This window comes from Homalodisca vitripennis, chromosome 8, assembly GCF_021130785.1.
Source record: "Homalodisca vitripennis isolate AUS2020 chromosome 8, UT_GWSS_2.1, whole genome shotgun sequence".
In the NCBI taxonomy this organism is placed as follows: Eukaryota; Metazoa; Arthropoda; class Insecta; order Hemiptera; family Cicadellidae; genus Homalodisca; species Homalodisca vitripennis.
In genome coordinates, this window is record NC_060214.1 from 93677884 (window position 1) to 93691109 (window position 13226).

At 31.0% G+C, this 13226-nt stretch overlaps 1 protein-coding gene across 2 annotated transcripts in view; it reads left to right on the plus strand.

Annotated features, from left to right (window-relative positions):
- Window positions 1-13226, plus strand: part of LOC124367757 (lysophospholipase D GDPD1-like) — a 47892-nt gene that overhangs the window by 14523 nt on the left and 20143 nt on the right. For both annotated transcript variants that reach the window (XM_046824846.1, XM_046824847.1), the window contains exons 2-4: window positions 3675-3717; window positions 10439-10620; window positions 10931-11151. In XM_046824846.1, the coding sequence (XP_046680802.1) occupies window positions 3675-3717; window positions 10439-10620; window positions 10931-11151 (446 nt within the window). The remainder of the gene's footprint in view (window positions 1-3674; window positions 3718-10438; window positions 10621-10930; window positions 11152-13226) is intronic.

Here is a 13226-nt window from a genome sequence, read left to right on the forward strand (position 1 = left end):
GACACATGAAAGTAACTCAGGAATTTCCTGAGGCTGGAATGATAACCTACATATCGGAAAATATGGTTAAGAAATACTCTGTTGAAAAACCATATCTAGTCTCTATTGAAGATAAGAAAAAAATGGAGAAATGAGGATGCCTACTCTACTAAAGGAGTTCAGAAGGTTTACAAAGATAGGTCACACCTTGACTCTAGGGCAGGATTTGGTATATACAGACCCAGAGTGAACTTAGCAATGCCCCTGAGAAAACACGCCACGGTCTTCCAAAAAAGAACAGAGATTATACTCGGTTGGATGCTGGGCCATGAGGAAACGAAAAAGCAGATTCCCTTGCCATAATAGGTAAAGAATCCCTTATGGTAGGGCCTGCGCCAGGCTGTGGAGTAGCTTTCTCCTACAGCAAAGTTGTTGTAAAAGATTGGGAATAGAGGATTAGATCCTTATACTGGTATAGGGCCTCTGAACTAAGACAATCTCTCCTTATGCTAAAGGTGGGCAGCTCTCCTAGAATAAAGTAAGGTGGTTATAAGATTGATATTAAGGATGATGATAGGACATGGGCCCCCTTAGGAAACATCTGATAAAGGTGAGTCTTAGTCAGACTGATTAATGCACACTGCGGAGAAACAGAAAAATCATGGAATACCTGTGACTATACTGTTCTGCCATATCTAGAAGTAGGAAAAAAGTCCAAGGGACATATCGTCTCAGCCCCAAGGATATCAGAGAACAGGAGCCCTGAAATTTGATTGGCTTCTATATAAGTCTCAGATTCTGAGGACGTTAACCAAAGGAGGACCTAAGGTCCTTACAGGACTCAACATTCTCTTTCCTTCGAGACAAAATAAGGACTGTTTACTTTTGGTTTTTTTATTGTTATTGGTTAGTTGTATTTTCTTCGTTGTTACTTGCTTTTACCAATGTTACTGTTGTAGAGGTACCACACTAAATGAACATTGTTCGTCGAACATTATCAGCGAATATTTTATTGTTCGCCGATGAATGTTTGGTAAGTGTGGATGGCATGACGAACATTTGGGGGGGTTGGGTACTGTGTTTTTGTTTGGCCAAAATGGCAATGTAATGTATGACAACGTCCAAAAAAGATGTTAAACAAAGGTGAAGCGTTTTAGATTATGGAAGTGATAAGATTAATATCCTCAAAATCCTTCCATTGTCAAAAACAAACTTTAAAGAAAGAAGTGTATCAAATAAAGATGCAGTTCATCAATAAGTCATATCATTTGCCACCATTCAGTGGTTGAAAAAATTAGGAACACTGATTTATATGCTTTTTGATTGGTTAAGAATTATTATCTGTTACAAAACCTTTAAACCAATCTGTTTGTGTGGTATTAACTGACTCCATTTTGAAACATCATGTGATGCAACATATATATGAGAGTGGCAAGAAATTTGTTGGTCATGATAAAGATAAGTTATCTTAAATCAATAGAATGTGGCCAAAAAATACTTACAGTTGATAAGATAACAATTTTAGAGTTTTAAAGTGGTTTGTTTTCTTCAGTTAAATATAAATGTTAACATTTAATACTTATATACTTAATTCCACAAATCATAAACAATACATAAATTATATGAAATAACAAATGAATCGATCAGGAGAAGGGTGACGTTATTGTGGATGGGGCAATTTTCACCTCATACAAAAATTGAACTTATTAATATCAAATTAATGGTGATTAAATTGACAAAATAGGTGACAAAATACCACTTTGTACTTCACAGTATTGGATTTTATGATTAGTATCAAAGTAATCTTTGTATGGGGAATTGTAAATGCATACTACAAATACATGTTCAGTTTAAAAACTATTTCTCAAAGCTAAACCGACTTTGTTTTGCAAACAAGGATAACTGGTTTTTATATGTGTATAAAAATAAGTCTGCCTCATGTTTAATTTATATGTGATTTACATATATTTGAAGAGTAAAAAAGTTATTTCTCATACTTCTCATCCGATTGTAACAAATGAGTTACGTAAGATTTTGTATTCTATTTTTATACTTGTATTGTTATATTGTTTTGTATATTTGCATTACGTTTTTGTTCAATTTGGCATGAAAATTTTTTAAACTGCTGCTGTTTTGAAATGTATATTTTTCTATAGCAGCAACTTTGGTTGTAGTAAGATAATTTTTCATGCCACATTATAGCACTGTAACTAGGTTGTACCAGCGGCTATCTTTTTTTTATCCCCATAAGAACAATGTTAAACTTCAAACACTTTTATAACCTTTTTTTTGGCCATAAAATAATGCGAGATGTGTAAATTTAAGACATGTTTAATGTGCATTCAAAATGTTTAGTTTCAACATATTTTTATTGATTATTCCGAAAAAAATCTCAAACTTTTTGTTCTTTTCCATTTAAATATTTTAAAAGAATGTTCAGGAACTTCAATGCTTGTTCTCATGCCTGCAATTGTGCCAACCTATTATGAACTACCAGTTAAATTTTTAATGTGTAAAAATTAATATTTTCATGATAATTATAATGGTTAGGGGAGGATAGACCAATACTTTCCTGTCTGTATTATGTGTTTAAATAAGTATATGGACAGCACTCAGAAGGATACCTTGACATACCCAAAATAAAAATAATTAATGCGTACAAAATGAATTGTAATAATCAATTAAATTAAACTAAATTTCATAATATTGTACAAAGATTGTTAGTTTCTTTAGTGATTTTAATTTGATCACTGCTTCAATTGGAAATGACTATTATGCTTCTGTCAGTTTTTAAATTATTTTAAACAGTAGTAAATGTAGTGTATGTAAAAAACAATACTTTTCCAATATAGTTTATTTTTTGGAAAAGAATTGTTTTATTAACATTTACTACTGTTCTAAGATTGATGAAATTTTGATTCTTAAAAAAAAGTAAGTACAAAGTTAGAAACAAAAGCTCACTATAGATCTTTGTTCAATCAATTAGAAGCACAAACCATATCAATTTATATATAAGATTTGATTGATTTCATTCTGAGGAATAATTACTTTTTTAATGGAATTTTTTACTACAACTCGCAGATAAGAAAAAAACAGTAATATGTATGATAGATTGATCAAGTCAAGTCACATTGTATTATTTGCGAAAGTGTAAAATAAGGTTAATCACTTTTTAAGTAAATATTCAGTGAAAATATTTAAACAAAAACGTTATAAGTGGTTACTTAACAGTTCTTTTTATTCTTAAAATAAATTTTTCCTAATGCCTGTGATTAATTTTTAAAATTAAGAATTTTGTTTTTATACTGTGAAATTGTGCCTAATTTTTATTAATGTTTTACTTGAAGTGCCTGTCTAATGTTTTATTAAATAAATTTGTGTTTTATATGTATATTATGTTTAAGTTGTTATGTTTCTATTGTTGTTTTGGTCTCTAGTTATTTCCATAGAGATTTTATTAAACAGTAACTTTTTATACTGTTTTCATTTATTTACATATCTATCATATCGTTATATTTATTTAATATGTGATTTAGTTAGTGACGAGGCAATATTGCTCAATTTGAATGACTTTGTCAATTCTTTTGTAAGCCTAAACGGTCATTAAAGTATTCTTATTACAACTATTTTCAATGCTATCATAATGCGTAATTGTTTTTACCGTTGGTTATATGTTTTTCTCTATGTTTGTGCAGGTGCTGGGGAGGCATATGAGAACACAGTAGTAGCTTTCCGCCGGTAAGTTGTAGTTCAAGAGAGTGTAAAACTACATTAATAGAACTTAACCTCCTCACATACAGTACACTGATAAGAGTATTGGTATGCCTAATGCTATTTCACAATACAATCTCTAATCTCATGACAGTTTCAAGTTATTCTACCAATCTATTTGTTAAATAGTTTTTTTCTGCAATGATTATTGTTGTTTAGTTTATCAGTCACATTAAAAAAAAATTGGTTTTGTTACTAACAATTTCCTGATGATTTATGTGCATTGAAAATATTTACATGTTGTCTGGATACCCTTCATTATGTCTTCTTAATGAACAGTTGTTTCATAAAATTTACCCATTACAAAATGATAAATATTTATTTATCTAAACATTTATTAAAAGTAGAACTTTAAAACAAATTTAGAGTCGGAGAATCTTTCCTAAGATATGTTTTCATAAATATTAGAATAAGAATTTTATTTGTCATCAAATTGTCATGACAACTTTGATATCATCAGATAAATAATATAATAATGAAATTTACAATTACAAAATGGCATATTGAGAGTTCTAACAATTACTAGACAATTGGCCATAACAGAAACTTAAATTTTCATGTTTTAGAAATATTTACACACACACACACACACATATATACACATTTACACACACACACACATATATATATATATATATATATATATATATATATATATATATATATATATATATATATATACATGTTGTCTGGATACCCTTGATTATGTCTTCTTAATGAACAGTTATTTCATAAAATATATATATTTCTTGTGTTCGTGTGTATGTGACTGAACTCCTCCTAAACGAATAGACCGATTTTGATTAAATTTTGTGTGTGTGTGTTGAAGGGGATTTTAGAATGGTTTAGATTCACAATTTAGTCCACTGGAAAATGTTTTTGTAATTAATTTTTAATTTCTAAGTAGTTGTTGATTTTGGAATGTTTCAAAGATCCGGCAGACTGCGCTACGGCACGTAATACAAGGTGTACTGATTATTAACAGCTGTTAATACTTTCAGCTGAAGTTCAACAAAGAGGCAGAAACATTTGTTTACATTTAAAATTTAGAAAATTATTATTGTAAAGTGCTTGATCAGTAGTGTAATGCAGATTGCATAGACAAAATTATTACCTAATTTTAAATTTATATTGCACCTATGATCAATAAATCATCGAATGCAATGAAAATACTATTAAACGCTAATATAAAAACCACCTAATTGTACAAAACTGTGCATGAGTGTTTGCACATAAGGTAATCGAGTTTGGTTAGATCAAAGGTAAATGAAAAGAGCCGAAAGAAGACGCTTTATGATTGAAATTGGTTTTCGTTGATACATTTTCTTGATTGGAGCACAAGGCAAACTCCACAACAATACTGGAAATATCTTAGACAGAAAATTATTTTAACATACCGAATTTGATTCTGTATAACCAAATTAGTTTATCAATATTCATCCATATAAATTAATTGTACTGAATAACTTATCAACACCTAGCAACAGCCACGAAAGATAGAGGCAGGAAATACGGTACATACCTTCATAATGCACCCAAGAGGCTCAGGAAGGAATGACTATCAATTATCTCAGGAGTGTTTAGAATGTGATAGAAAAAGAATACGTGAATATAGTGTACTGGTTTTCAACAGGAAATTGCGTGCGAAGCCACGGGCAACTGCTAGTATATATATATATTCATACATATATAAGGAGAATCATCTAATGCACTAAAAAAAGTGATGTGTTTATGGCTTACACATCAAGTATAGTTATAAAAAAAATATCACTATTACAATTACAGCTGTCACTATCATAGGCTATTATTTATAAATATCAATCTAGGATTTTTAAAGTTATATAATAATAACTATACATTATTTCCATTTTACTATTCTAGAAGAGCTAAAAGAAAACAACTATTGAAATATATTCATTTCAAAAATATAAAACAATGATGCACGATTTTTGCAAAATTATTTTTGCAAACATATACCGTATTGTGTACAAAATTTTAAAAGCTTTCCTTTAAAACGTTTTAGTTCAAAAATAATTAACCACTATTATATTCATTTGATTTGTGCTTGCAACTAAACATGTCTAGAAATCCATGATTTTGTAGTCCTTTGTCAATTACTACTATTTCAGCTATCTTTGATGAATAAGCTTATAATCAATATTTCTAATGACTGTATTTGTAAAATAAAAAATTATATGTAGAAAATAAATTTGGATTTTGAATAATACCTGAAAAATGTCACAAATTGATTATTTTATATAACATGTTAATCTCTTTTGTATATAAAAAGAATAGCTATTTTTATGCAGTGGTAGGAATATTTGAATTATATAGTGTATGTTTAACAAATAATTTTCGTATTAAATGAAAATATATCTAGAGGTATGGATTAAGTTCTACATAATTTCACTTAGACTGGAGTGCAGAATACATTATTAATAAATAAAAATTTCTTGAATTACATAAATATTTATATATTTTGTCTTATTTAAGAATTTTGTGGTGAGGGGGAATTATAAAATGAATGGACTAAACGTTGAAAAATCCAAGTTTTATTGTATTATCTTAAAAAAATGCAATAGTAATGAAGAAAACTAAGCCACCACAGTCAGTTTAGAACTAATCACAGATTTTAACAGTAGATCACATTAGTAATTTACAACTGTTCTCAGTAATAAATAATGGGCAGTTCATTTCGTAAATTGAATTTCACAAGTTGCTTATATTTCATAAGAAAGGTAATTCTTTCAACTGTAATCTTATCTACAAACACTGAATCATGATTCATAAGATAAATCATGGCTCTAATGGTTATAGGACACAACTGTAACAGCTATAAATCATAAATATAATCAATCCAAAATGGTGGAACACATTGGCGAAAATGAAAAATGTTAAAGGTGATAACATGTCAATGTCATGAGCAAAAGAATAAACCAATCTATAAGATATGTTTAGAAACTGACGGTTGTTGATTTTTTAATCCAACATACAAAATTGAACAGTCTCTATTTTGTATAAGGTTGAGTTTAGTTTTTTATTATTTGATTTAATGGGTTCCTATTTGAAAATGTTGAGTCACACCCCCCTGAGTCACTCTCCATTTTAAACGAAAAAAGCAATTAAAAAGTCTTAATTAGCATTTTGGTTTTACTTTCATATTAACCTGGATTACTAACCCTAGTTCATTGTTACGTAGTTACTAAGCGTTCGTCATTTTTATGACGACTTTTTATTTATTTATTTTTTAAAAATATTAATGCTTATTTTTTTATTTAAAGAGCGTTAGAAGATTACTTGACTTATGTACCCTTAGTCGAATTTTTTATTGTAGCTTCATCCAAACTAATTCTTATTTATAAACTAGCCTAAACCCGCGGCTCCGCTCGCGTGGCAGTAGAGAGGGCTACATCAATCAAGCATCGAAAAGAAATACTAATTTTATTATACGTTTTTCCAATTAATTTATTGCTCTACTAATACATCGTAGCATATCATAAAATCTATTATAAAAGTTTTTTGTTTATTTTAATGCGTGACACGTTGTAAATGTCAAAAAATGTTTGTTTACATAGAAACGTCAAAAATATTTATGTTTACTTAGTTACTGTCAAAAATAACAACAATTTTTTGTCGCATTATATATGTTTACAAAGAACAGCTGATTAAAAATTTGAAAAGACTCTTTCACTTAATAACATATGTTTGCTGCAATGAATTTCTTACGGGTATTTCTGTAACCAGTGGGGCGGAATCCTGAATCGGGAAAGGGATAAAAAGTATCCTATAACCTTCTACAGATCAAGACGAACAAATTAAAACAAAAATTAGGCGAATCCGTCCAGCCGTTTGTGAGTGATGCTGTTACACACGAACAGTTTCATTTTTATATATATAGATTAAATATTTTTGCAACATATGTTTATTTTTCATAGCAATAGGATACGTTTCAGGAGAAATAATAAAAACGGATTTAAAAAACTTGTATTTTATTGTAGAAATACATTTTTGTATAGTATAACATACATAAAATGAACTGCTATTGCTAAAAATCTTACTCACTTGATGAAACACGTTTAGGTGGATCAATGAAAATGTATAATTTTAAAACTGAAATTTTCAAGTAACTGAATTGGTACTGTTTAAAAATAAATTAAATTGTAACTTTTTATTTTGAATTTTTGTTTTAACTTTCATCACATCGCACACAACACATTGCTCTGTGTTCACCACACATTGCACTGTGACAACAGCTCCAGTAGGAGGTCGTCATTCGTCTCTTTGCTGATGGACAGAAGGAACAGATCTTTCTTGCTCCTGCGGTTGGTTGACGATTGGCAGTAGGAGGTATTCTCAGATTCAGATTGTCACAGATCATCGCTCGTAAGTTTCTCTGAAGTGAGGCATTTTGCAAGCGAGTTTGCATGTGAGGGTGTGTCAATTCCATTGAGAGTTCTTTCATGAATGACTTACGGTTCTTAGGATTCCTTCTTTGTGCGAAGCAGTTCAAACAATATATAACATATGAATTAACGAAGCATATGTTCATAATTAAAAAAAAAAATACATAATGGCCATCGGCGGGTTAAAATTAAAACAGTCACGCAATTACTAACTGTTCGTAAAATTTACGACGCACAGCCTTAAAACGAAACTTCCTACTGAACTATACGGCTGTCAGGCCAGTACTGTGGTCTATGGCCGGGGAGAAGAAGGTACTGTGGAGGGGTAAGGATTCGGGGGAATTTTCCCAGTTAGAGCATTTCGAAAATGGTGTGTCGTCAAATTTACAATGGGTTAGTAATCCAGGGTTAAAAAAGGGGAGGTTGATCTTGCTTTACTATGTACACATACACATACGCCTGCTTTGTATATCATACATATGTATCTGTCAAAATATGTTACAGGTTGTATTTGTACATTTTTCAATTGATACAACAAACAATTGATAGCAGAGTAGTTTTCATATTTATGTTATTTGTTTAAAAATGTTCAGCAATGAGCACAAAGTGTGAGTTAAGTTTTTCAGCTATTACAATTCAGTTGAAATTATTTTCCCACCAAATTTAACCTTTATCTCCTCAATTGAAGTTTTTTTTTACCATATTGTATTTATAACTTCCCACATATCCTAGGATTTATTGTTGGCATGGATAATATGATTTGATGCTGCTCGTGTTTAGGAATTTCAAACTTAGGTCATATAGATTTTCTTACATCTCAATGATTCTTCTTTACCGTTTACAGCTCCTGTCATTGTATTCTTGAAGTAAAAATCTTTTAATCTGTTAGCCTCAGTGTCAGCAAAGAATTTAGATTGATTTCTAATATTCCTCTGTGAGGATGCTGCATCCATGATGAGTCTTACTATGTAGCTTAGTCTTTCAAAAACTACATCAAGATTCTCCAGCTTGTGAAGTATTTGACCAATGTTCTCCACCAAGTAAACATTTTGAGCTCTTGTAGATTTTTCCTTCTGGGACAGCCACCAATTCTGGGTGGATTACTCTCGAGTTTCTGAGAAACTCACACACATCCTACACACTACAATCCTGGGCAATATTATCTGAAAGGCCAGCATGAAAAACATTTTGCAAAGCGTTTCTCAATATTTTCATTAGTGCTAGTTCAGTTTATGGAGGATTTGGTGAGAGGGTGATGCTAGTTGTCGGAAATTGCCAAGATCTCATCTAAGAAAATACTCTTCCTGCAGGATTTAGAATGTCAACAAGATTTTATTAAAAAATCTTATATCATATTACTGTGTGATATTCATAAACATAGCTTGTCAAATCTTCAAAAAAACATTTTTCAAAAATTTCTTGCAGTGGTCTGTGCAGCCGAAATACTTTGAAATAGTAATTTTTAAGTCTACTATTTAATAATAACGAATCTGCAGATGTCATCTTAATTACATTAAATGGTGTAGCATCTATATCAATCATAACATATAATACTCGTTCTGTTCTATCTGTGTTATTACAATATGTAAAAGGCTTAAATCCTGGAATTCTGTATAAATCAAATTGATTATCATCCACCCATATCTCACTAAGAACAATGCAATCCAAAGTACTTGCAATTTTACTGAAATGCAACAAAGAATTATTTATTATTTTTTTCATACTCCTAATATTAATTTGTATAGATTGAATTAAAACTAAATTTACTGTTTAGAGGCAAAACAAGTTCTCCTAAATATTTAAATACCAACTCATTACGTACATTTATTAAGGAATATATAAAATATTTACATGCCTCAATTAATTAAACAGTAACATGAAACATAAAAGATTTAAGGTAAAATAAATTAGCCTTTAATTTTTAAAAACAATAAAAAATTGATGATTTAGCTTTATTCAACTTGCTTGTTGGCTATTTAAGTTTTTTGACATCATCTCTGCTGTTTTATTTTATGCAATTGTCACCATTCGCTTTTCTGACTTAACTTCCCATTTCTACACATTGCATACATATATCCTAGAGATTTGCATTTTTATTTATCCTACCTAGAAACTTTTACTATACTGCTTGCATTATTCCTACATTGCCCTTCTTAATTGCTGCACTGTACTTGATATATCAAGTCTATCCAAAACGAACTGCACAGAATTCAGTATGTCTGAGTGCTTTTGAACTGTAGAAACATTTGTCTCTTCCCTTAACTTGAGTGATGTGTGTGTAACAGGGCGGTAGCTCTTGGAACTGACATGTTAGAGTTGGACTGTCACCTGACTAGAGATAATCAGGTGGTCGTCTCCCATGATCACAGTCTACTGCGAGCCACCGGCGTCAACAAGAAGATCGCTGATTTGGACTACAAGGACTTGCCTCCTCTGCAGCAGACCATTCCGATAGACTTTGACCCAGGTAACCTACTATATGAAATGATTTATCATGCACCTTATTGACATTAATAAAGATGAAAGTTGGGAAAAAAATGTGTAGAAATATGTTTTATATGGAAGTATATAAAGGATGGGAAGTATCCTGTTATTTCTCTTCACTGCAAGCCTTTTACCAACCCATTCAGGCTTCCAAAGCATGGAGGTATTTTGAATATTGTAAGATTTAGATGTTAATAATGCAGGTTTGCTGTGTCTGCTATATAATCTTTTAAGAATGGAGTTTATACAACTTTGGCACAAAAATTTATGGTGTAATGTACGGTTGTTCCCAGGAGAACCCTACAAAGGTTCCGGGAATGAAGAGGAGCGTAGGATACCACTGCTCAGCGATGTGTTTCGGGAATTCCCCAAGATTCCGATCAACATTGATATCAAAGTGAATGACAGCCGGTTGATAGAGGAGGTGGATTCTCTAGTGAGGCGTTACGACAGGGAGCACCTCACTGTGTGGGGCAACTTCAGCAATAAAGTCACCACCAAGTGTTACGCACAGGTAACGTATCGTTGTAGAATCAATGGATCATTGAAGAGCTAGGAATACCTGATATGTTTCTATATCCAATGTGATGTGGAACTTGTTACATTAAAAAAATATGTTTCTGTAAACTGGGGAGTAATAATAATTGATTATTTTCTTCCAAAATGTTGTAAAATGTTTTGCCAAAAAGCAAAATAGTCTGCTGTTATAATATTATATAGAGGTGAGGCAGACCACCCGTACAGTACGTATAGCGGCCAAACCAAACAAGGTAGATTATTCGTAAAAACTTAAACCCCCCTATTTCCACCCCAAAGAATTTGGAGAAATTATTTTTAAATCTCTAAAACTCCCCAAAATGGTAGTTTTGGGGGGTAGGGGTGGTTTTCGGAAAATTTTCAAAAGTAAAGGTATGTTGAGTTATACCTCATTTTAAAGGTATTTCTTCACTGATTATTTTGATGCAAAAAGTTTGAACCTATCTTGCCGCTTATGTACAGTTGTACACCAAAACGTTAAAAAATCAGGTGTTTGTGGGTAAATTTATTGCAACTACCTGCACAAATGTAGAGAGACGATATTTTTATTCAAAACTAATGATGAGACGGCTTATCGAAAAATATCATCAAATGCCACCCTACCCCAAAATTTACCTTTTTTAACCCTTTGAGTGCTAACGTCCGATTTTACCGGACGACAAAAGTTGGCCGAAAAGTGCCAACGTCCGATTTTACCGGACGACAACAGTTTGGCCGAAAATTGCCGACGTCCGATTTTACCGGATGTTTGGAAAAAAGTCACTAAAAATTGTAACCTTTAATATTTTAAAATAATATCATATTGAAATGTTTGTGAAGAATCGTTCTTTTCAAAATAAATTGTTATAGTACACTTCCGATCAAACTTTAAATTATGAAACTCACATATAAACATTTTTGGTTGCCATAGCTACCAGAAACAATGTGACAATAGTTTCTTAAGAGTTGTATAACTTACTCATTATTGAAGATAATAATATAAATTTTTCAAGATTTACAGACAATTGTATACACTTTCCAGTGATATGAATCTTTTTGGTCATAATAATTTGGTTGAAAAATTAAATTAAAAAATATTTTTGAATTTTTTTAGGTATTCCTAAATTTAGTGTTATGGTAACTTTGTTATTTTATGTTAATTAAACAGAGTTTTCAGAGAAAAATGAAAAAAGAATCATGTTGATAGCTTATTAAATAATCGAACTGTGAATTTTTTACTAAAACCTTGCAAAATGCCTAAAAAAGGGCTGGCACTTTTAGGTACACCCACTAGAAAAATACCTGGCACTTTTCAGTATACCCACTCAATAAATACTTGGCACTCAAAGGGTTAAAAATGCATAGAATTTTGAAATACTTAACAGCCCCAATCTAAAAAAAATCAAATAGCAACCTAGGTTGTGTTGTACATAATTAGAAAGGTTTTGAAAAAATAAACATTTTCTACATTTAAAGTTTGTCTCTAAACTGTAGTAAAAATATAGATTTTTTAATAATTTTACTAAGTTAGTTTGTATTAATATCAAAACCCAATGAAACAAATGGAAATCAAGTTGGACTTTTAAGTTGATGTTTTTAAATAATGTAGTAAAAAACACATCAGGATTTCTATCAGTGTAACACGTGTTTCAAAAGCAATCTAACCGTGGTGTTCATGTTTTAACAATCCCAAATACACGAGTTGCCCCTAGAAGAACTTTGGAACCAATTCCTTTGTTTGAAGGTTATTTTTGACGATGGAAGGATTGTGAAGGAAACAGGATTTTTTTCGGACATTTGCCATTGTTCAGTGAAACAAGAAATCAGTAACTCTACGTTTCGAGATCTGCAATCTGATCTCTTCTTCAGGTAAAGAACTAACCTAATACATAATTACAAACTAGGTTAAAATAAACCTAACCTAAGCGTGCCACAACGCTTTGGTAAGATTTGTTTATTTTAACCTAGTTTGTAATTATTATGTATTAGGTTAGTTCTTTACCTGAAGAAGAGACCAGATTGCAGATCTTGAAACGTAGTGTTACTGATTTCTTGTTTCACTGAACGATGGCA